Source organism: Mugil cephalus, chromosome 17 (genome assembly GCF_022458985.1).
Source record: "Mugil cephalus isolate CIBA_MC_2020 chromosome 17, CIBA_Mcephalus_1.1, whole genome shotgun sequence".
In the NCBI taxonomy this organism is placed as follows: domain Eukaryota; kingdom Metazoa; phylum Chordata; class Actinopteri; order Mugiliformes; family Mugilidae; genus Mugil; species Mugil cephalus.
The window spans coordinates 22,762,689-22,789,007 of record NC_061786.1 but is presented as its reverse complement, the minus strand read 5'-3'; the positions used below and the strand labels follow the sequence as shown (position 1 = coordinate 22,789,007).

Genomic DNA, 26,319 nt, shown 5'->3' with positions numbered 1-26,319 from the left:
CTCATCACCAGAGATTTCATGAACCGATTCGATCCCTGTTCACATCTTCAACTTGATTCAGAATGAATTCATTTAGAGAAACTGTTCTATTTAACTCAGTCCTGTTTCCTTTACTTAATTAAATTTCATGTTTCTTTTTCACATAAAAAAAGAAAAAGTTGATAGTGTAAAAATCGTCTCATTTGTGTGAACGATTCCCATTAAACTAATCACTGGACTGTTGAGTGTGATTCAAACATTCAGACGCGTTGAAGTAAACGGTTGTGAGTCTTTATGTGGTTCATCTGGAGGAGCAGCAGAGAGAGAACCAGTCTCCTCTCTCCTCTATCTGCCTGGTAAATAATGAAACGTCTCTGAGGAGAAGTCACAGATGCATTAAAGGAAGACGAGGGGAGGACGTTCTCTGTGGACATGAGAAAAAGCAGCTCGCTCCATAAAGTGGTGGAGTCGGTCGTAGCCGAGCGCATGTTGTTCTCTAACGCTGAGGAAACAGTTATTTCACTCTGAGTTACAGGAGACGTCGACTCTTGGCCAGTTTACTGATAAGTTTAGTTTCATTTAAACAGGATGTGACATCATGATGATTGACAGTTTCCTTCATCTAAATGCTGCCGTAACAGAGGAGCTGATCATAGCAGGAGGGAGGGTTGAATCCAGGTGTTCGTCTGAAAGCTACAGAAAGAGTCAATGTCGAAGATCTGAGGCTAAACTTCACTTTAGTTTAGTGAGATTTTTAGAGAATTAATAGAATTAGCTAAAACAACTGTCTGGCTGTAGCTATGCAGGAGTTATCAGACAGTAATTCGTGTTTACGAAGTCTGGATGCAGAATGATTTAAATAATAATAATAAGAGCAAGAGGTCGTCGCCCATATCTCTGGAATTCTGGCCTCAGTTTGACCAACAGGAGGATGAGATGTTAAAATTTTATGTAAGAAGTATAAAAGTATAAATACGATGCATTCAATGTTCACTTTTCTTGTTCTCAGTAATCGAAACACAACCCTCGTTGTTGTGTGTGTTTGTGCAGGTTTCAGATCAGATGAGGAGATTCTCCTGAAATGTGTCGGCCTGGTTTTTAAATCTCATGCAGTTTCCTTAAAGCAGCTAAAGGGCAACGTCTAGGAAGCGTAATGAGAACTTCAGCTCCTTGTGTATAATTCTGTGACGGTGTCGTCACGTAAGCAGCGTCGCTCATCACATGAAAACGGTCTGAATGAATCCAGACACAATCAGAGAAGTTGCTTTAGTGGTAACAAATGAGAGAAGTGTGTAATTGTGTTCGCAGCCTGAGGACGTCCTGTTCTGCCGGCAGCTTCTTCTTCTTCTCCTCCTCTCACGATTCGCCACTTTAGCCCAGAGTCGCATTCTACATTTCTATTTTTAGCCGTGAAGAGTCGACAACACAAGGCTTTAACCTACTTTAGACTGTACCATCGGACTACGAGACCCTCGGGCATTTGATTAATTTAGATTGTCCCAGAATGCCTTTGGTCGGGGGGGTGGGGGTGGGGGGTAATAGATAAAAAAACTCAGAAACAGAAAGTGATGAATCTGATTTGATTATATCAACCGTCCAATCACAGACATTTAAACTAATTTAAACCACTGTTACTCTTCTGTCCATCATCACGCTAAGCTCCGCCCCCGAGTGATCTGATTGGCCCAGTAGAGACTCCAGAGAAGATAAACTACTAGAAGAAAGTTACTTGGAGTAAATGGAACAACTTTAACAGACTGATGCGTTTAAGAGAAAGCAGAACAGCCAGTTACTTATTTCTTATCTAATTTCTATTACTCGTCATGTAGCTCTGTCCTGCTACTGTACAGCATGTTACACTCCTCCTCCTCCTCCTCCTCCTCCTCCTCCTCCATCTTCTTGTGCAACTCCCTCAGCGACATGTTCAGCAGCTTCCTCCGTGCTGCCTGTCAGTAATTACTGACTCTCCAAAATGTTAAAAATAGACACCTCCAACAAAAAAAGACAGAAAGGCTCCAGCTTCCTTAGCTCCAGAGCTAACGTCCTGCAGACCCCGACCTCCCACCGTAAACATTAATAAAATAATGTCCAGAGACAGAAAAACAGGCTCAGATCAATAAAGATCATGTTAATGTTTCTGGGGACGAGACGTTTGACAGTTTTGCAGAATCCATCGAGATCTGAGCGCGAGGGAAGAGTTCAATCAATTAATTATAACGTTCACTTTGCTGTAAGTGAACAGGAAGACAGAAAGACTCTGCTCTGAGTCAGCATCATCATCATCATCATCACCATCTTCACAGCTGCACTGAACGTGTGCATGTAAATGTGTGCATGTAAACGTGTGCATGTAAATGTGTGCATGTAAATCTGTGCTGGGACCCACAGTTCGCTTTGGGTCTGGAGAAGCCTGGTTTAAGATCTGGTCCAGATCGTCCTGTAACATGAGGCCGTTCACAGATCAGGGCTTTAACCTCTTGCTCAGTGTTTGTACTGGAGACTTATAAACACAACTAAGACTAAGAAATAAATGAACCAATAATAATAATAACCCAGAGTCGTGGGGTCTGTCAGGCATCAGAGATTCTACATCTCTGGTCTTTTAATAAAATGCTAATGCTAATGCTATGTGTGGTCAGATGTTGAATCTAATTCCAGGTGTTTCCTCCTTGTTGCATCTTTAGAGGTGAAGTCCAGACAAACTTTAGACCAACGTTTGTTCTTAGACATTTTGAAGGTTCACTTCCATCCATGCAGCTATAGAGCTAAGGAGGCTAAGCTAATTAAACACTCACTGGAACCAGATCAGTCTGGTTACTACCGTTAGCATCAGCACTGCTAGCACCATGGTAGCTAGTATCAGTGTCTTTCTTGGAAAAGACACAGGAACATACATCAGCGTTATATTAACTAATGAATAAAAGTATTTCATGTGTGCTTCTGACTGTGGGCGGGGCTTATATCAGTGCTACATAGAGAAGCATCCATTAGGGAAGGAAGACAGGATCAAAACAGTCTCCACATATTACAGATGTTAACTGACCATAATCACTCCAGCTTCAGGTAACATCTACAGGTGTTCCCATTTAAGCCCCGCCCCCTCCACCACTCCTTTAGAACTGAAGCATCTTCAGTGTAGCTGCCGTTGGTTCAGTTTGTGTTGTTTTGGATGTAACTTCAATAATTGTGCCATGAAGCTGAAACAAAGCCAGACTTTCTCGGCCTCTTTTTGCACCAAACAGCTTTTTGTATCCGTCCCATGAATAATCCAACAGAGGCCGGTGAAAGCCTCAGCGTCTGCAGGCTTCAGCCCCCGAGCCTGAGCCCCCCAGCGCATCAAGCTGTCCCCAGAAACCCAGCCCAGCATGTGCAGCCTCCCGGCAGACGCCTCCTCCTCCTCCTCCTCCTCCTCCTCCTCAAAAAACACACTTACTAGTATCTGTTGATGGGTGTTTGTAAAACTGCAGAACCAGGATGAGCAGCTCAGACAGATGAAACACAGCGAGTCAGCGGGAGACACTTCCTGTTACACTTTTACAGCCAGATAACAAGCCTCAGGTTGGTCCAATTCTCTGCTGTCATAGTGTCGTTCGTCCTCCAGGTGAAGGTGAACAGCTGATTCCTCAGCTCAGTGAGGAGTTCATGAACAGGTTGTTTGGTTCAGACTCTGGGACTCAGTCATAACCACAACAAAACCAGAACCTGTCATCACGCTGCTAATCACTCGAATATTTACAACCACCCAACTCACACAGTCTGAATATTAGCTGGTGTTTCTCTCTGTTCTGTGCAAGGTCTTTTTATAGGTGCATTGTGTCTGTGTTGTTTTCTGTTATTTGTGTATTTGCACATTGAAGACAGAAAGCATTAAAATGGGATAGAAATGGTTAATGTTGTGCTGCAGAGATGGAAGCGGCCCTATATAAAGCAAAATATATCAAATGTAAAATAACATTAAACTACAAAGAAAGAAAAAGGTGAAATATAAAAAATATAAAGGTACAAATCGTTGTCTACACACTTAGAGGAAATTAAAATGAATAGAAGTACAAAATTTATAAAACAATATGACTTGTTGCAAAATGTAGTTGTTAACAGATGATTTAAAAAGCTACAAATCTCGTCTGTGACATTTTCACTTGGTTTTTAATCAGTGACGGTGAAGATATTGTTTTTAGAGATGCAGGTAAATTCTTCAATAAGAAACGTCCTCTGTCTTTAAGACGTATTGATTAACAGAAGTCTGATAATATGGTGAATAAAAGTCTTTAGTTTGTCTGTCTGAGAAAAACATATGATTAAATTATTAAAAATTATGGAAAGTGAACAGAAAATAATGAGGAAAGTCTACAAACGTTAGAACTGTTGAGTAGAAACATCTAAAAACTGCTTCCTCTATTTACTTTCTCTACAGTGTCTATAGCCGTGCTAACGGAACACCATCATGCTAATATGCTAACGTTTATCAGGAATGTTCAGCATTGTACTATTAGTTACCCTAGTTTTTCTCAGTTAACAGTAGCTCCTCCTAGTCTCTATTTAGGGGAACTGGCGTCAAAATGTCCAATTCTTCGAGTTAAGCTACAGATCCTTGGACGTATGAAGTCATGTGGACAGTATTTATTAGTTTATACCGAATGTCAGGTTATAACTTTTGCAGTTTAGTGTATTTTCATCTAAACTGAAACACAGAGCAGAGCTTAAAGTGGTGTCCAAAAAGTTTAACTGTGCAACATCTTCGAGAAAGTGAAGCGCCTATAAATAAATAAATAAATAAATACTGATGATCAGAAGAAGACCCGTCTGGTTCACTTCCTAGTCCTTCTGCATCTTAATAAATCTGTTAAGAGCTGAATATTGGAGACTTGGCTGAATGTGCAACATAAAGAACAGCGTCTTTGTAGAGGATTATTTTGCTAATAATGAGTTCAAATGCAAATTTTAAATATAGAAAATCTGTTCACTCTTTTTTTAAGGATCATTTGCTGCAGGACGTTGGGATTAGTCGGAGGAGTTTTATAGTCTCTGAGGCTGTTAAATAAAACGTCAGGAGCTTTAGCAACATCCTCCAACGCACAGTTTTAAAAGAGACGGGAACACTGAGCCTTTTTTCTCAGATGCAAACGAGCATTTTTCCACACAGCGGGAAAGACAGAGAGTCAGAGCGAAGACAAGGAGGATAATAAGTTCCACAGAGGGAAAGTAAAGTGCTTAAAGGGCAGATCGGTGGCTGGACGTTATCGAATGAGTGACAGGACGAGTTAGTAGCGACACTCATCCCGGTCTCCTCTGAGGTTCTTCTCTAACAGCTGCTTCACATCCAGGAACCACAGGAACCGAAGAACAAACCGGTCCGTGTTTACATGGCTCATGTCCCCCCATGGACGCTGAAAAGAAAGTGTCCGTCTCAGCTCAACTACCTCGGTTCTCTTGTTCCCACTCAGCTGGTTTTAACAGAATCTAGTTGTCGCTCTCTGGGAGCAGGTGGAGATGATTGTGATGGTAGTTATAAGTTTCACTCTTTAGATTGATGTACAGCTTTATTCTGCAGCAGAAATCACAAACTGGGAAAATATTATTTCCTTTAGTTTGGTTTTCTGAAGCTCCTGTTTCATCCCGATGTGTAAATTCCTGCAGTGGGTCTTAAGAAGGATTGTGTTAATTTAGTACTAATTACAGAGAAGATGGCAACAATTCAAATTATTAATTAACTTCTATCGACCTCAGAGAGTTTCAATCAGAGCACAACAGCACTGTTTAAAAACTGCTTCCTCTATTTACTTTCTCTACAGTTAGTGTCTATAGCCATGCTAGCTGAACACGTCATGCTAATATGCTAACGTTTATCAGGAATGTTCAGCAACTGCTACTATTAGTTACCCTAGTGTTCTCAGTTAATAGAAGCGTTTCCTAGTTTGCTAACTTCCCAGCTGAGAGACTGAAGCATCAGAAAATGATGAAGTAAGAAACTATGGAAGAGCCATGACAAGAATTTCTGAATCTTTAAAGAGAAAAAACATTGAAGGACGAAGAACGAGAGCTTTAGCTAAAGGCGACTGTAATGTACCGAGACACGAGACCGAGGAACGGTTCTATGCCACCACACATCAAAACATATCATCCTAGCATCCAAGCTAACAGTAGCGCTTCCTAGCTTCCTAGCATCCAAGCTAACAGTGGCTTTTATTAGCTTCTTAGCCTCCTACTTAATGGTGGATCTTCCTACTTTGCTAACCTACCAGCTAACAGCAGCTCTTCCTGCAGTAAGTTCACATTTGAATTAAAGTCTGAGAAACAACACGTCTGATAAATTATTTGCTCTATTAGATGCAAACGCCCGGCAGATAAACGCAGAACATTCAGGTGGAATATTCATCAAAGTGAAGAAGTGTCTTGTTTGTGTAGAGATGTAGATAATCGTGGCCACACACAGACCTAGATGGAGGATTTGCAGATAAAATAATTAATGTGACCATGAATAAATGATGGTGTATTAAGTGTGGACTCACAGGGAGAAGAGAAACACCCCACAGGGAATGAAAGCTGCCGCTGAGAGCAGAGACCACCTGCTAGGACGTCAGGACGAACTGGCGAAAGGGCACAGGACATAATGAGGCTCCCGGCTTCTTATTTATAATTTACTGTGTTTGAGCTCAGGTAAAAGCCAATCGAGCCGACAGAATATGAAGGATGGAAAACAACAAACAGCAGCGGCTCGTTATTAGTGGAAAGCAGAAGGACGAGAGGAAAACATGAGATGTGCTCAAACTTGTACCAACGAGCTTCTTGAGAGGCTGAAGCGTCAGAAAATGATGGAGTAAGAAACTAAGGGAGAGCGATGACAAGGAATCTATGAAGAGAAAAAACACTGGAGGACGAAGAACGAGAGCTTTAGTTAGAGGCGACGGTAAAGTACAGAGGCGTAAAACTAAATCCTCCCAAACCGTTTTATCTGTAAGAGGAACAAGTTATAAACCACACATCATAAAAGACATGGACTCGTAGCCTAAATAGTTTTTAATCTGATGCAAACACTCAGGGTTCTTGTTCCATTCATGTTTTTTATTATTGTGAGTCAAATGTTTTGTCATAATATTTTCTGTGTCTGGTTCTGTAATTGTCTCCTGTATGATTGTTGTTTTAAAGTCTTGTGTGTGTGTGTTGTGTAGCTGTCTTGGGACTACGGATGATATTTAGCATTAGAGCTAATGCAGCAGTGTTGATTAATGTGCATTGTCCCAATTCAATAAACTAATAATAATAATCTGCAAAGATGCAAGTTATCTACGTCTCTGCAGGAAAATCGACGTTAAATCGTTTCTCTTGTAAATTATTTGTTGTTGTCATTGTAGAAACTGCACGACTTCACGTTCAAGTCGATACCAACTAGTCTCTAATAAAAACACACTGACCTGAGTCAATACGCTGAGAACAGACAGATCATGTGCTACATACCGTGAGCTGCAGATACGTATAGTCTGTATAAAAACAGGCAGCACCTCAGCAACAGTAGCATTTAATAGCTCTCCTCCTTGTTAGATGGGACAGTGGAGCAGGTATTTCTCTAAAACTAAAACCTCTAGTAACCTTCAAGTTTGATGCTGAATGACTGCTCCTCTGCTATCGTTAGCGGACGGGACTTTAGTTACGGTAGTTTGGGCTTCATCTTTAGTCAAGTATTTCCATGCACTCTCTCTTACAATTAACAAATGAAATAGAAACTGCAAAAAATGACTGGTGCATTTGGACTTTTGTTTTCTCCGGTGAACAAGCGAAACGAGAACCACATTTAAAAGTCGACCAGAGTTCGGTTGAGCTCAAATGATACTGAAATATCGATACTTCCGATACCAAATCTTTATACTGTAAAATCGATTCTCAAATCAAAATATCGATACTTTCAATACTTCAGTCATTGGAGGTGATGTACGAAAACAGTGGAAAGTTACTAAACTACTGAGTTGTGGCAACACAACAAACCATCAAGGCATTTATGATGAGGAGAGAAGAGGAGAGAACAGAGTCACAATTAAGATGAAAGGTTTCATTTTATACTAGTTCTTAGTAGTTAAACAATCACTTATTTTAATGGTCTTATTATGTTACTTATTTATTTTTTAAGTGTTTGAAAAAGCACGTTTCTCATATTTTCTATGATTGTGTCTCTGTTAGTAAATGAGGCCACTACCTCAATATACTTCAGCGTTTAAGATAAATAAATTTCTCTGATGTCTTTTATTCTTTATGAAGCTATGATTTGAAATGCACAACTTTTTTTATAGGTTTACCAGAACAGACACATTAGAGTGTATTTACATAAAGTATCGGCTCGGTTTCGTTGATACCAACCTAAATTTTAGTCAGTATCGGACTGGAAAGGAAATAGGTGATATCGAACATCACTACTAAAGCAACCTGTATCTGTGGTAAAGTCTCATCTGGTGACATCCCATAATTCTCCTAAATTCTCATCACTTAGAGGAAGATAAACTCTTTTAATATTTATTTGACGTCCATCTTCCTCTGGTGATGTGAAAAAAGTGTTTCTTCGCACTTTTACAATAAACTTTCATATCGATACGTCTGAAAGTAAAGTTGTTTCCATTACCAGCTTTTTATTGCGATATTTAGATTTTGTGTGTTTCTTTCAGGAATGGAAACGCAGGAAGTGGATTTCCTTCTTAAAAAGCCGTGACACGGTGAACAGCTGCCAGACTGATAGAAGGTCCGGGCGTCTGAACCAGACGTCTTTAATCTTATTGGTTTTAAACGTCTTACCCGTTTGCGCAGGTTGCAGGTGAGGATGAGGTTGCGGGAGAAGGAGTTGGCGAAGGCCGTGTAAAACTCCAGGACCTTGAGCAGCGCCTCCCTCTTGATGATGTGGAGGTCGCAGTAGGTCAGCGCTCGGACGTTAGCGCAGGCGTGAGCCAGCGTGGTTTCCTTCCAGAACACGTCTCCGAACACGTCGCCTTTACCTGAGGACAGATGACAGAGGTTTGACAGAGCAAGGTTATTACGGGTTAATTTCAGGAGACAGACGGCTCCAACTGCTCAGTTATCAACCCCCAACTTCCCCATCTGGATGTGGATGTAAACTGAAAATCCTCCTCCAGGTGTCTAATCTAACTGTGCCTGGAATCAAGGACAATCCCCGATAATGAGACACAAATGAATCGGAGGACGACGGTGGAAACATTAAACATGAAGCATCTGCATCTCTGCACGAGTCGCACGCTTCCTCCCTGACACCTGCTGCCCTTCTTTCCCCTAGCAACGCTTTTACCTGGCGGGCGCTTAGCAACCAGAGCTGCAGATTTCCCCGTGAACACCTTTAGATGTTAAAGCCGAACGCCGGCGATTATAACGGTTATTTCATCGGCTTCACGACCAACACGACGCGAAAAGAGGCAAGAAGAGGCGAAAGGAAGAAAAGTTTTACCTCTTCTGAACCTTTCACTCGTTACCGGAGACAAACTCTGGACCGGAGGACAAACCGAGAAAGAAGCTTCATCCCATCAATCAAACACAAAAGATGCTAAATGTTGAGTTTGTTTAATGAAGCATGAAAAACATCTTGTTCGTCTTTAGTCTTTAAATCCAGCGTGAGGCTTTTTAATTAATCACACTCTCAGTGATTCCTCCTCGTCTTAAAATACTCACTTGTCTTTTGGGAATGAATTTATTTATTTCAGTTTTGCTCAACCAGACGTCTCTCGGGTCAAATGAAGCAATTAAAGGATATGTTTAGATTTCATCTCTCCTCTGTTAATTAGCATTAATGACATATAAACTTATTCCATTTAATCACAGAGGTGCCCCAGGACATCACACGCGAAGAGTTAACTTTACTTTAGAAGACTTTAAATAAAAATGATGATTTTTTGTGACAAAAACAGCAGAAAAATCCATTAATATTAATATTACATAGCACAGACTGACACCAGGCTGAACCTGTTTTGTTCTTTTTACAGATTCTTTTGCACAATAATCTGCTTTTTCTGCACAAACTACTACCTCACTGTCTACATGTTAAAATCTGACATTATGCATTCTGTATATACAGAATGCCAGAGCTGTTATTTGTTGTATATTTTGGTTTGTTCTTTCTTTCTGATTATAAATCCAACAAAAGCCAAAAACAAAGTCAACTGTAGAGTTTCTTGAGGATGTTTCACCACTCGTCCAAATGTCTGAAGAAGCTCCTTGGATTAAATTCAATTTAATTTAATTCAGCTAGAAGAGTCCAGTGTGTTATGACCCTTGAACCACCTGTGTCTTATTATCACAGGTGACCTTTACCTGTGAGAGAGGAAACTGGACAGAAGTGCAAAGATATATTTTTACCATAAGGAAGAAAATGCAACAATAAAAAAAAGGTGTTTTTTAAAGATATAGAATAAAAAAAGATGCTATTTTGTGTGGCAAATTTGCAGAAAGTAATAATAATAATAAATAATAATAATAATAATAATAATAAATAATAAATAATAATAATAAATAGTACTACGCTGCTAAGTAAGAAGCTACTTGGATGTTTTCCCAGAGTCTCAATAGACCCTAGAATAACCTCCGTCTAATAAGAGGAAACTGGACAGAAAGATATATTTTACTATAAGGAAAAAATAAGGGAAGAAAATTATATAGGATAAAAAAAAATGCTATTTTGTGATTTCGTGGCTAAATTGCAGAAAGAAAATCACAAGTGACAATAATAATAATCCTAAATCGCTAAGTAAGAAGCTACATGGACGTTTTCCTGGCGTCTCTATAGACCCTAGAATAAACTCTGACTTTGGAGATGAACAGAAAAGATTTTTACCGTAAGAAAAAACGAGGGATTTCAATTTAAAAAACATACTTTAAAAGATTTCAGATAAATAAAAAAATGCTATTTTGTGGTAAAAACTGCAGAAAGAAAGAAAGAAAGGTCACAATTAAAATAATAATAATATAAAGTAGATAATCAGCCTCTGCCTCATCACCACAGCGAACCTTTACCTGCACAAGTACAAATATGTTTTTCATTTGAATAAACATTAAGGGAAATGCATTTTTTTAAACGAAGATGTGACATAAAAAGATCCTTTTTTGTGGCATAAACACAAACGGAGGCAGAAACCCTGCGGAGCCCGAAGCTCTGACCCTCTCAGGTCGACCTGCTTCCTCTCGCTGGTCTGGAACCAACTTGCAGCCACCTGGACACTTGACTTATCGAGCGCCAGCATAAATTCCCGATGCTAATCACCCGACGGCGTATTTACACTTGTGAGCGTCTCCAGGGCAACGCTGCGGTTGTTCTGCTAATGAGCGGCGGCCGCGTCGTGATGATGAGTGACATCAAATGTGTCGCGTGTCATCAAACGCTGACGAAGGCTGTAGAGGAAGACGAACCTGAGCGGAGCATTAATAGAGTCTGTGTTTCCAGTCAACAGCTCAGGCTGAGTCACAAAACACGGGAGAAATGAGACGATGTTTAATGGGGAGCGAGTGGAGTGTGATGCGTTTCCCTGAGGAGATCCAGGTGCTGTCTGGCTGGAGAAGCTGCACTAATCAGGACTCAAATGTGTGTCAAACCTGCCACAACCTTGGTCTCAGCACTTTTCTGACAGCTGACCCGGATGGGATGTGACGAAAAGCAGTCCCCGCTGTCCAGCAGCTGTCACAACAGGCTGAGTAATGGACGCGTACGCTGCCGACACTCTGTCGCCCGACACCGAGCCGGTCTCAGCTCCACGCTCCCCCTCCTCCGAGCCCCCGAGGCCTCTTTCCACCCGGCGTCCAGGAGAGGAGGCTCGTCTGGAATGAGCTCCCCGGAGATCTGCTGCTCCTCGCCAATTAGCCTCCTGGATGTGGAGGTGGTCACACGGGCCCGGGGTGGGGTGGGAAGCGTGGGGGGGTGTTCAGGGAGCGTGACACAGTTACAACAAGGTTAAAAACCTCAGTGAGAGCGTTTATGACGGGACGGGAGGGGAGGGAGGGGAGGGGAGGGAGGGGAGGGGAGGATGCTCATGAATCTGCCTGATTACTACAAGTGTTCACTTCAAAAAAAAAGCCCTGAGACATGAGAAGATTTAAGATCATAATGAAAAGAGATTAAGTTTAAAGTGACTCAACTTGGATGTTACAGCTGTTGATTTTGTTTCTTTATTTTAGTTGAACCGTTTATTTCACTTTTGTATTTTTCTCTATGTATTCAGGTGGATTGATTCTGTAAGACCTTCCTTCCTTCCTCCCTTCCTTCCTTCCTTCCTTCCTTCCTTCCTTCCTTCCTTCCTCCCCCTCTCCTCAGTTGGACTGATTATCTAGGGCAGGCGTTTACTAAAAGCAGCTTCGTTGCACATAAAATTAAACACAATTAAAAAAAAAAAGGAAGATTAGATTTAAAAAAATACAAATAAGTATTATCTAGTAAAATAAAATAAATCCGTTTTTGGTCAATGATTGAGACGTTATGCTGTGTGTTAAAGTGAAAATAATGACCAAAATAAAAAAGAAAGAAAGAAAGAAAGAAAGATTTCTGAACAGGTTTTTAACTATGACACGTTGCAGGAGGTATTTGAATAAAAATCTTCACTTCTAATTAAGGATACATATTACGCATGTGTAAAAAACAAGTGTTCTTTAATTATCCATCGTAATAATTCGTGATATATGTGCAGTAATGGTTGATGTTTGCATGAAATGCAGCTAATAGAACATGACTGTGATGACGACTATTCACCATTTAGCAATAGACAATGGTCTGTATTAGCGTGCTAACAGACGAATGCTAACATGAGATATAATATTAAACTACTTTAAACTGTAGCTGAGACGCTGAATGGTTGGTTGGTGCTGGTGATGCTAATGGTTATGCTAATGGCTATGCTAATGGCTACCATGTCAGCTCTGCTTTCCATCAGTGTGTTTCTGACCTCTAAAACTAAACCAGGTCAATTTCCACAAACGTTCTGCTCTGAGCGGGTGTTAGCAACCTTTAGCATTGGTTAGCATCACAGCATGAAGGTTATGGGTTCTAATCATAGACAGTATAAAGATGGACAGCTCCGCTAAAGTGAAGCCAAAGCAAGTAGAGCTCCCCCTGGTGGCTGGAGGCTGCAGTATAGGTCATAAGCTACACCTCAGTGTTTTAGTTGGTTATTTGATGATGTGTTACATTTTGATTTATCAAACCATGTTAGTAGAAAGAAAATTACGTCAAATATTAACTTTTTCTTTTTAGATGAAACTTTCTTTTAAAAGCAAAACAAAAAAACAAAAAAAACAAAACAGAACAAAACAAAAACCAAAAACCTGCACGGACCCGTCTGAATGATTTGTAAATGTACAGTTTAAGATGCTCTGGTCTTCTGAGGCTGGATAACGTAGCTTAGTACAGACAAAGTAAACTGAAACCAACGGGATAATCCATCACAGTTAGAAGCAGCTACAGACCTTGACCCTGGTCATCAGAACTCCATTAAATAATCTACCTCTGATTCTCCATGTCCAGTCTCATCTCGTCCCAAAGCTGAGTCCAACATCCAGGTTCAAGGCTCTAGAGAGTTTTACCAGTAGGTTTGTGTAGAGGATGACTGATCTATGCAGTAGATGTAAATTTCTCTCTGCTTAATGTACACGAGTGTCTGATTCTCCCATGTCCTCCAGTAACCAGTGAATGCATCTTTGATCCTGCAGGACTTTCAGCACAAACCCACTCAAAAATAAAAAGAGGTACGGTTCTATTCACGTCAGCTTACAGGTCTGAAACCAATCACACTGGAGGATTTCTTGCCTACACAGACACCAACTCACAGTTTAATGCACTGACAGATGTGTCGATGGGACTGAATGCTGCCACCCCCACCCCCCCACCCTCCACCCTCCACCAGATAATAAAAGGATTCGTCTGTCGGTTCGGTGCCTTCGTATTTCTTCATCGTGCAGCAGAGCTCGACCCGACCGCGGTCCATAACAGGCAGCTACAGCTGATCTGTGGCTGCACCAACGCTAATAAAAACCACTGCTTCCTTCACAACATTCAACAATTCTGCATGAAAACGGCTCAAAACGTCAGTGAAAAACAGATAAAAAGAATCAAACCAATGAAATATTATACTTGTGCATTTTATGGATCTTTTATTAGTTTTTAATGGTCTTGTTCCAACTTATTTATCTGACGTACTTTTATCAGATCAATCCCCAAAGCTTTCCTTCCTCTTCATCTCAACACCGACCGACACACAGTGTTTGTGTTCTCTTTGTCTACTTTCTACCGGCCTCGCTCTGTCAGAAGTACGACTCTAATCCACAGACTTTAGACAAATGTTGGTCCTGCCACTGATTATTGGCTCCGCCCGCCTGAAAGCGTTTTAATTCCCTCCAGTTTGAGACACAAACTGATGAGTGATTAATGACTGGAGGAGTTCTCTGCAGAAAAAGTAATAACCAAGTTTAATGAAGCTCATTCTGTTCTCGACGAGGGGAACTCGACCTGCCTTAAAGTCCCAACATGATCAGCGTGATTTTAATCATAACCACTTACGCTAATGAGGCCGTTAATTAAAATAACTGATGTATTAATTACAGAAGGCTGCTGCGTCTGCTATTTATACGAGCTTTAGATCATGAGTTATTTAGGAAAAAGATTTCTGTTGTTGAGATTGATATGCAACATTTTACAGCGTGTTCCCTTCCACAGCGTTTGGAGGGAACACGCTGATTAATGCGAAGGATATTTTACTTTCCACCTTTTAAAATATTCATCCAGGAGATCCAGTAGAGTGTTGAATGTCAAAGCATCAGGAAGAGAGAGGAGAGGTAAAGGGCGACGCTTTCAATTCTCCATTCATCTATTAGTCGAAGCCTGGTTTTAAATAAATTAATATTTATTTTAGAGCCGCAACGACTCATTGCTGAAGTTATAAATGCACAGAATACATGGACACACACTCTGCTCCAAGTAGGTGTTAGCAACCCTTAGCATTGGTTAGCATCACAGCCTGAAGGTTACAGGTTCTAATAATAGACAGTATAAAGATCGACAGCTCCTCTTAAGTGAAGCCAAAGCAAGCAGAGCTCCCCCTGGTGGCTGGAGGCTGAAGTATAGGTCATAAGCTCCGCCCCTTCCATGTTAGTGGGCGGGATTTGTAACAACGAAAACACAAAAGGACGGTTTCTGTTATTTTAGGTTGTTGCTATAATGTTGATGAATGTTCAGGTGTCAGCTTTTCTGATAAGTTTTGTTTTAGTTGGTTATTTGAAATGTGTTTGTCGTTGTAAGTATTTATTTTATTTTTTTATCCTGCAGAGGGCGATAATACGACCAGAAGCTAAAAACTGCCGAAACAACAAAAGAAGACGATTAAATAAAACTGAAACTACTCCCAACTGTAGCTAAGACGCTGAATATCTGGACTAGTCCGATGGTTGTGTTGGTGGTGGTGATGCTAATGGCTATGCTAATGGCTATGCTAATGGATACCATGTCAACTCTGCTTTCTATCATTTTGTTTCTATCCGCAAAATCTTTGGTTGATTAGACATTTTATATATATATTATTTAAATTTCTTTGAATATCCATTAACATGAATCCATCATTACAGCTTAAATAAATAGCACTAGGCTAAGTTTAATATAGAACTCGTATAATAAATAGTGGGTGAAGACTCTCTCCATCAGTTTTGGGTCCTTGGCCTGAAAAACGTAGAAGATTCCTGCACTAAATAAATCTGAACTTGTGCTGAATTGAATAATTAGGTAAAACTCTTAAGTGTGAAATGAGTTTTGTTTTGCAATATGTCATTGTTTAGTTTGAAAAATATTCATTAGGAAAAGTTCGTATGTATTTAAGGAGTTAGTCAAAAGATTAATGGAGAAATAATTGTTTGTTGCATCCCTAATTTATTTCATTCTTCTTCTCTAATGCTGCAGTGACTTTGAGCTCTACACAGGGAAGATACGTCTGTTCAGTAAATCTCACCAGGATGAGCTGGTCGTCATTAAGAGCTTGTGTGAACAGCAGGTAAAACCAAACCAACGCTCTGCAGCGTGTATGTGTTTCTATGTATCAGGAACGAGGGCCGAGAGAAAATCTCAATGTTTTCATAAGAAAATTAGCTAATTTCAATCTTGAGATCTTGAGATATGAAAGTATTCAAGCACCTCTTCATGGCAGGTTCCCTTTCATCATTTAACCTCCGCTCTTAATTGATGCCTCTTCTAATCTACTCCACATCAAAACCGCCCTGCGCTGGTCCTTATTACTGGCTCCTGTAAAGCAGCCAGATTCATATGTGGTTGGAAGCTCATCGCCTCCTGCTCCTCCTCCTCCTCCTGCTCCTCCTCCTCCTCCTCCTCCTCCTCCTCCTCTGCGACTGCTCGCTGGGCCAGAACATATTGCTGTGTGAATAGAGGTCCAGAATGAAATCCCCTTCTCATAACCAAGCATGAATAATGGATTAAAAATTAATCAGCTCATCGTTTTGGCAAAACAAAAAAAAAAAAAAAAAAGAAGAAGGAGAAGCAGAAGGAAGGGGGGGTGGTGGGGATCTTCACAGAGCTGAGGAGGAATCATCAATAGATAATAACGACTAATGGTCTGACAGCGTGTGATCGTCCATCGATCTGGAGCCCAACGACTGATACAAGCTGAATGCAAAATAAATAAATTAATAAAACATGGCAGGAGATTCAATACGGACAGAATGGAAAGCATTACATTACAGCCATTACATTATAACCACCTTCTTAACATTAGGTACATCTCCCGTGTGGTGACTCAACAGAAAATGGACATGGGCCTGAGGACGCTGCATGTTGTTAGTGGTGGGACTGTTCCTTTGAGGGGGGGGGGCTACAATACTTCATCAGTTCTGGATCTTGTGAATGGGTGGGTGGGTGGGTGGGTGGAGATGTCTGGTCTGGTCTAGGTGGGTGGGGTTGTCTGGTCTGGTCTAGGTGGGTGCTAAATGTCTAAATAACATCCACATAAATAAATGTCAGGTCCAGAACCAGCAGAACACTGATGGTTTAAACGTGATTTACTTCTCCTGTCAGTGGTCATAATGTTGTGGCTGTAGAGCTACTGCTGCTTCAGATCAAAACTCAACAAATTATATCAATATGAGCTGATTAGCACAAATCACTGTTATGTCTTTGCTCAGTTATGTTCAGGTATTAAAATAAACAGTTTTATACATTGTCACACATTTGTGACTTTACAATAATATAATTAGTGAAATACTCAGAGTGTCCACATATGAGGACTTCCTGTCTAAACATGATACTTAGTTTTAATAATTCTTAGTTCCTACTGATCCCAAATACTTCAGAGAAATTAAAAATGCAAAGCAATTAAAATCTAGGGAGGTTAAGTTTTCATGTTATATCAAACTAGAAAAGTTATTAAACATAAATAAACACATGTTTTGGTCCTTCACTACAACTAGATAATCAGTCTGTTTTTTTTTTACTAGACTTAACTTTAGCCAAGAGCTCTGTGAACAGCTCCAAGCCTCCAGAACCAGAACATTTTAAATCAGAACCAAATAATCCACAGTCGGAGCCGAGGCCACGATGAGGAGCAAACAACCAACCAACCAGTGTGTTTACTGAACGTACGATAGTGGGTTAAAGTTTCGTTTGCATTAAAGATACTTCACTGTCCCCTGGGAGAAAATCAATCTCAACTTCTCAGAGCTGTTAGAAAACAATACACACATCTACTGTTCATAGTGCAGCTGTTCAGGTGTGTGTGCGTCCATCTGATGCTACGGGATGATAATAATGACGGCTGAGTAACGTCCTGGAGGAGCAGCCTGGGGAAATAACTGGCTTTAAGAACCACAACCAACACTACAACCAGCAACACAACCAACACTACAACCAGCAACACAACCAACAACACAAATCCAACACTACTCTGCGTACGACTAGCAGTACACACATCACACATCTTTTTCTTCTTTATCCACTAGTGCAATACAGCCTATCATTTTACTGCACTCCATTCATATTCCTCCCTCATTCTCTCCTTTGCAGACTGTGTCCAGCCTCAGCTTCCTGTTACTTCTCACCACCAGAGGAAATAAAGTGTCAGAGACCAGGAAACGCCGTGAACATGCAGACGACCCTCAGATCTCATTCTTTAACCTTCTAACATTCTGCCCCGACTCTTCTTGCCCTCTCCTTTCCATCCTCCCCTGTGATCTGGCTCCTGGAGACAAGTTGCAGCAAAACACTGTTGCTATGGACTCAAACTATTTCCCGGGTTGCTATGCAACACTAAGTTTGACAACTTGCCATCCAGTCATCATCAGACAGTCTGGTTCTACTTTATTATTTATGTGTCCCCAGGGCTGTTTAGAAACTTCTCAAGGTGCATAAATCCGCTTATAAACTCTTCTCTGACACGTTCACCTTTATTCTGCTGCTCTTACTGCACATATTCGTATTTATTTAGATATGAAATGCTGTGTAATGATATAGACAGACAGCACTGCTTAAAAGTCTTTGCGTGCTTCTATATTTCTGCATAAAAACGGTTCAAAACAAAGCAGAAAACTCCAACATTTGAAACTGAAATATTCTACTTGTCTATTTGTTTATTCAGCCAATATTACATATCAGTGATGTGCAAAACTAAGTACATGTAGGATTTCATGTTCTGGCCGTCATCATGTGAACGAGCCAGAAACATATCTGGGACAATGTTTAATGGAGAGATGAGACCAGAGTAGAATAGTTTGGTTTAAATGTTTGGGCATCGTCATGTTTGGAGATGAACCAACACTGCATTCCAGCATCAGAACCTCATCCCTCCAGGACACATGGGGGCGCTAATGTCCTGGTTTGGGCCTGTTCTGCTGCATCTGCTCATCATTGATGGACCAATGAACTGTGAATTCTACCAGTGAATTCTGCAAGAAAATGTCAGGAGGGAGAAAAAGGAAAGACACTGGGTCATGCATGAAGACAACGAGTCCTAGAACACATGTGGTTCTCCAAAAGAACGTTTAAAGAAGAACAAGTTTGTTCTGTCCTTCAGTCTCCTGACATCTTCACTCTATTTGCTAACAACCTGTCCCACTGTGAGGATTCATCCCGTGAATCCAGATCTTTTTCTGAGGTCTTATGAACGTCTGCTTCCTGGTGGGAGTCGTATTAGTGACAGGATTCACTGAGCCACTGTTTCTCTGTATTTTTAGACTCGTTCCTCAGTGGTTTCCTCGTGGCGTCTTTCTGGATCAGCTCCCTCCCTCTTTGCTGTGAAAACAACGCTTGTAGATTTTTGTCTGGTTTCACTCCATCTGGATTTCATCACAAAAGACAGAAGATCCTCCAACCAAGCAGAACAACCAAGTATGTGGTTAATAGCTTTAATAGGAGCTTTGTGCTTCTGCATAAATTTGATGTAGCTACAGAGACCCTACAGACACAACTACAGAGACCCTACAGACACAACTACAGAGACCCTACAGACACAACTACAGAGACCCTACAGACACAACTACAGAGACCTTACAGAGACCTTACAGACACAACTACAGAGACCTACAGAGACCCTACAGACACAACTACAGAGACCCTACAGAGACCTTACAGACACAACTACAGAGACCCTACAGACACAACTACAGAGACCCTACAGACACAACTACAGAGACCCTACAGACACAACTACAGAGACCCTACAGAGACCCTACAGACACAACTACAGAGACCCTACAGAGACCCTACAGACACAACTACAGAGACCCTCACAACCTACAGAAACCCTACAGGAACACTACAAGGACCTACAGAGACCCTACAGACACAACTACAGAGACCCTACAGACACAACTACAGAGACCCTACAGACACAACTACAGAGACCCTACAGAGACCCTACAGACACAACTACAGAGACCCTACAGACACAACTACAGAGACCTACAGAGACCCTACAGACACAACTACAGAGACCTACAGAGACCCTACAGAGAACCACAGAGACCCTACAGAGACCCTACAGAGACCTTACAGACACAACTACAGAGACCCTACAGAGACCCTACAGAGACCCTAACGCTACTCCCTGATGTGCACCTCCACAGAAAAATAACCACATGTCAATAGCTGTGTTTCTATTACAGTTTTTTTGAAAGACAAAAGAGATGTTTCTAAAATTTGGATAAAGTACATCTGCCTTTTGTGCATGTTTCCAGTGGAAGGTGTTTTGTGTTTGTATCTCTGGTAAAGTCTCGTCTGGTCATATCCCATAATTCTGTTAAACTCTCATCACTCTGAGGAAGATGGACTTCAAATGAACTGGTCACATGACCTCCTGCATCGTCTCCAGAGTCGGGGAAATGAGAAAAAAAAAAGTTTCCATTGCACTTTAGCAAAACACTTCTACATCGATGCGTCATGAGAGAGTAAAAGTGTTTTAGTTTCAGATATTTGAGAGGTTTTTAGAAATGTAGACGCTTCCATGACCAGTTCATTAGGGCAATATTGGGGTTTTGCACTTTTCTAGGGGGAATGGAAACAGTAAATGATGCAGAGCTCAAGAGTTGTGACTGGTTCTCTCAGTAGTAGCGTGTTTCTACTTAAGCGTTTAAAGCTGCTGGTTCGAATTTATTCTTTATTTCTTCTATTTTCTTCTTCTTCTTCTTCTTCTATCCTACTGTTATTTTGAGTGTAATTCATCTCCCAAAAGAGAGAAAATGACATAAAGTTAAAGATGCATTTCCTGGATTTTTCCGTCATTATCTACATTTTTGTTGATGTGGTGATAATATCGTTATCGTGAAGTGAAAATGTGATATGGTGAGTGGAGAAGCTTCCATGAACACAGATGAATATTTATTATATAAGACTTTTCATAATGTGATGGTGAATTCTTTAAATGTGAAACAGGCTGAGGAAGCTTTGACTGGACGAGAATCCATCGTTCAAACTGACTGTCCTCATGAAACAAACCAAAGAAATAAATAAATGGAGGAAAACATTAGACCTGATTCCTTTTTTTTTCAGTTCATGTACAACTTAAACGCGCGGCTTATTTTCTGAAGGGTGATGAATCTGTTTTTAAAGGAGACTAAGTGGCTCTCATCTCTGCTCTGGTCCAGAGACGTGACCCCGGCGCTGAACTCGGAGGAGAAAAATGAACTCAGACACATCTATCTGGATCAGAAGTAAAAACAATAAGAAAACCACTGCAGGCATGTGGAGAACGCTTTCCGCTGCCGTACCCGTACGGTCGAGCTGATGATTTATTGATTAATGTCCTCAGTGAGATGAAGCAATTCATCAAACATCTAATCTGCTTTTTATGAAGCTCCGGCTGCCGCCTCGTCTGCTACGGCCTCATGATGAAGTTAAAGAGGTGGAGCGCTAACACAAACCGAGAGGCACTTCTATTTTTACTTTTTTCTTTTTACATCATTCACTTTTTATCGGTCACTGTGGATCTGAAGCTGCAACCGGACAGATCTTTATTAAGACGCTGGAGTCTGGAGCTGCAGCAGTTCACACAGATAACACTGCAGAGAAGAAGCTGAATGGTGGGAATATGTCAGGGTTTTATATAAATCTGTTGGAATATTCACACGGTTTAACGCAGGGGCGTCACTAGCTTTAAAGGACAGGGGAGGCTCCGCCCCCAGGGGCTGCACAGGACGTGAGCAAATTTCACAAACAGCCAACAAAGACTGACAATTTATCATTAATATTATTATTATTATTGTTATTTAACAGTAACCATTAATAAGTAATAAACACGGAGGCATGTTCACTCACAACACAATAATTGTTTGCTCTCAAAAAATCACACAGATTACATATGGCTGCAATTTCAAGCCCTGAAAAATACGACTTGATTACTTGAAATTAATACTAATTATAATAAATTGCCCTCCTGTGAGCTTGGCTTTTGCGGGAAAGAACATGTCTCTGGCAGCAGATTGAGTGGCTGTGTGCTAAGGAGCAAACACACTAGCTGGGGAGCATGCTAAAGGTAAGGCTAGCTGAGTAGTTTTAGTAGTTAGCAGATGTAGCAGGGCTAAGCTAATCTCTCGGCTGACAGTCACATGGTTGCGTGGTGGCTGCAGGTCGGGGCGGTGACGCTGGAGCTCAATGTTAAACCTTCTTGAGGCGTCGTGAGCTTAACTTAACGAAACAGAATTAGAATTCAATGATGAATGAAATGACGGAAGCCGACCAGATGATTTACATCTTAATCTGATATTAACCTGAATGTTTTAGAAGCATCATTTAGTCCGTATTAAACCAACTATCTGTAACCTGCAGTACATGCAATGTGACACATATTTACAGCCAGAAACAAACCAATTCAACGTGCTACAAACACTGTGATAAATACCTGGAGGCCTCTTTTAATCAGGCATGTCCCGGCATTATTCATTTCCACACAGTTACCCAGTAAACCTGCAGACCTACGATGAATCACCGGGGTAGAATTACCCAGTGTGCATCCTCAGTAATCTGCTCTGTAGGAAAAAACATGGCTGATCAGAGTGAATGTGCCGTGAGGGAACTGTAAACGGCTTCAGTTCAATCAGAAACCAGATGTTCCAGTAAAGCAGGAGTCTGGTGTAAACCTCTAATAACCATGTAGACTCTAGATGAGCTGGTTTCTCTCTGGTTGTTGGAATAAATCTTCTCTCTCTAAGCATGTCTGTTTAAAGGAGGAAGCATAGAAAAACTACCTCCCTGGATAAAGGTGAGGCTGCAGATGTCTCACCTGTCGACCCGTTACTTGTTAACTCCGTCTTCATTTTATGGTGCATCTCTGGAGGTGTCATCAAGTGGCTGATTGGGGTGATTAAGCTCATGCACTCGGTAAAAGACACTTGAACTGACACCTTTTCTGCCTGTATCTGCTTCTACACCAGCTTACAGTTTCCAACAGGACAAGATTAACACACATCACACATCACAAAGGTCTTCCCACATCCAACCTCACAGAAATAACCAATAGATCCATACGGTGATTTGCAGTCTCAACAGAACAGGACAGAACTGTAACACCTCATCTCACCACCATCAGGTCTGACTGGACTTTTAAATTTCATTGGGCATGTTAGGGACAGATCTTATTACCCACTACCATAGGCACCCTAAAAAACAGACTGTTTTTGTTTCTTTTCTCTCCTGTATCTGTTATTCATGTCACCATTTTCAGTGTCTAATGTCTTAAGTCATTTTTGATCTGAGCACTTTCTTGTCCAATTTTCTGTTGTGTTGAATAAACTGTGTGTACAGTCAAGTGGAAACGTATTTCCCTACTGGGACAAATAAAGTCTAAATCTACCTGGTCGGCCTCAAGCCGATGGGTCCCTCAGTCAGTGCGTTTACATGCACAGCGTAATGGATCTATGCTTGAAATACGAATGTGGTCCAATTTGCATACAACAGAGAAAATCAAATACCTGATGGGAACATGTTCTCCTCCTCCACACTAGGTGGCGATATGTGTCTTTTCGGAGAGTTAATTTCTGGCTGATCATTGACTGTGGACAAACCCATCATGACGTCACCCACTGGATTCTGAACCTTGAAAATGAAGTGGCCACGGTCGCCATGTTGGATGCACTTTACTTCGCCCACACTCCAAATATTGACTGGGGGTCATGTCGGATGTTGAGACCCGCCCACCCAACTCTGCGCTACCTGTTAGCTCAGGCTAACACCTGTCACTCAAAGTGGGAACGCCCTTAATTATGCAGTTTGAGACTAAAATAATTTTTTGTACCAGGCTGTAAACACGTTTAATAATGCTGTAACGTTGGGATTTTTAACATGGGGGTCTATTCTTTGCACTTCCACATGGATTTCATCACTCAGACCTGGAGATTGTTGTTTGGTCGACCTATTACGTTGTGTAATAAACAACTGGACTCACTCATGCAGCAGACCGGCATTTAAAACAACAACACGATCGTTCAGCTTTTTTAAGTCTTGTATCGTAGTTAAACTGAAATTGAGGCGTATACACGCCGGGAAAAATCCATTTCATCACATTATCTTGTCTTAGTCGGATAAAAAGAACAAGCTTCTTACATGTGGTTAAATTGTCCAGTTAAAGTCGCATTAAGTCAATAATCCAGTTTTGTAATGTGCATGTAAACTCAAATTATTTTTTTTTTCTTGCCACTGTCGCCTTCATGCTGCTCTGCAGGCTTCACGCCAGGTTTTATAAAGTGTCTTTAGACAATGTGTGTTGTAACTGACGCTATATAAATAACACTTAACTGAACTTAATATCACTTTATCCTGGAAACCAGCCTGAAATCCTTTCTGAGTGTCTTTGTTGGGAACCGAAATCAGCTGGGCCAATCAGATTGTCTGGGGGCGGGGCTTAATGTGGTGATGGACAGAAAGTTAACAACAGTAGGTTCTATTCAGATATCTCAAGAAGAACTGAGCTAGTTAACGCTGAGCTTATAAGACTTTACAGAAGCATCATCTAGTGTATGTTATGCTGCTTCTGACAGCTGATTGTCTCCAAGTGTTTTGTATTTTGTCTGATGGAGATGCGTCTCTGATCGTCTCCCTACATACGACGCTTTACTGGAAGGTAACACGTCGACAGCAGCACCATAAGTCTTCAACGTTTGATGTAGAATATTTGAAAATGTAAGATGTTTGACAGAGAAGGCGCTTGAAAGCTAAATCACTTCAATGGTGCGTTCAGAGACGGACGTCATCGGGGACTTTCAAGTGTTAATCACTGATCTGCTGCTGTAGACGCTGCTCTCTGCAGCCACGTACTCTTATATGTACGAGTCGACTCCGATAATAGCGATAAACGGCTGCAGCAGCTTCTGATGAGACAGAGAATCTCAACAAGGAAAGATTACTAGAGCAGAGCATCAGTCAGTCAGTGAGACTGGGTGGGATCTGGTGATATTTGAAAGTTGGAATTCAGCTGTTGCTATTTTCAACCTCATGATGCATCAGTTGTGTTAGAAAGACTGGAAAACAGGCAGTTATGACTTTTATTATCTTTGTTCCTCCATGGAGGAGATTGTTAGAAACTAGTTTGGCTGTGCAGCCAACTCAAGCAGTTTCCTCCTCGTGGATTCTTCTCCACGTTTTACATGCAAACACTTCAACGCTGCACAATCCAAAAATTAATTTTCATCTACTGACCCTTCTACAGACACGTCACAATTATCCTGATGGATACAAAGATGGATGGATCTGGCACAAAGTGACAGACGGACCGGGAAACTGTAACGCCAACAACAAAAACCATGTTGCGACGGATGAGTTGCTATTCTATTTTAACTTTAAGCGATGGCTGCCAATAGTCAGAATAATGTCGTGTGAAGTGAGTCACCTCGTAGGACGGCACGAAGAACGATCGCAGGTTTAGCTACCAACACATACCTCCTTGAGTTCAGTCCTCATGATCTGTCCCACTATGTCACAAACAGAGTGTCCAAACGTCCCTGATTTCTGGGACAGTTCCCGTCTTGGATGACCTGTCCCCCGGCTAAAGCTGTCCCCAAAAACGTCCCCGATATTAGCTTTTTATGAATGAGAACAAAAATGTTCTTCAAACAAAACCATGGCAGTCTTTGAAGAAGGATGGAACCGTTGTGTGCAGTCACTGTACATGTAAATCCTTGGAGACGTCTGCTCCTGCACCAAATGTCCTCAACTATAATGTGTCTGCTTGTTTTAGATTTGACATCCACTGTACTTCCACCGTCCGTCATGGCGTTCATATATGGCTCAAGTGGAACGTATAAATAAAATGTTTAGTTAGTTTAGTATGATCCCCATGAGCTGCAGCAATTAGCTTCCAGCATATTCCTTTGTGTCTATAAAAGCCGACGTCTTCAGATATCTCGTCAGTTCCCTCATTTCTTTCCAAACTGGAAAGATGAAAAACGAAAAATAAATAAATACATGACTAAATAAAATCCCGTACCTAAGATGGCGATGACCTCGTCGTCCTGGATGACCTCCAGGGAGCCTGACACCACGAAGCAGAGCGTGTCGACGCTCTCGCCGGCGTGGAAGATCAGGTCTCCGGGGGCGCAGTGGATGGTCTGAAACTCCACGGCCAGCGAGCGCAGGCAGCCGTCGCTAGCTAACCTGAAGGCAGGATGCTCGTTGAACACCTGAGAGAGAAGGAAGGATGTCTTTAAAGTCTGGTTGTCGCCTCAGTAAGTTTAAAACACTCGTTCTGAACATGAACAGATTTTGCGTCCACATTGTGGATGAACCACGTTACCTAGGTAACCACACTGCTAGTGTCTGGAAGAAGTAACCCTACGTCACTGATAAGGCCACGTCCCCTTATTGCTTATAAAGGAGAATTTACTGCGTTTTATATTGTT

At 41.3% G+C, this 26,319-nt stretch overlaps 1 protein-coding gene across 3 annotated transcripts in view; it reads right to left on the bottom strand.

Moving 5' to 3' along the window:
- Positions 1-26,319, bottom strand: part of kcnh5b (potassium voltage-gated channel, subfamily H (eag-related), member 5b) — a 115,220-nt gene that overhangs the window by 12,947 nt on the left and 75,954 nt on the right. For all 3 annotated transcript variants that reach the window (XM_047610376.1, XM_047610377.1, XM_047610378.1), the window contains 2 exons: positions 25,908-26,100; positions 8,758-8,954 (listed from right to left, as the gene is read on the bottom strand). In XM_047610376.1, the coding sequence (XP_047466332.1) occupies positions 8,758-8,954; positions 25,908-26,100 (390 nt within the window). The remainder of the gene's footprint in view (positions 1-8,757; positions 8,955-25,907; positions 26,101-26,319) is intronic.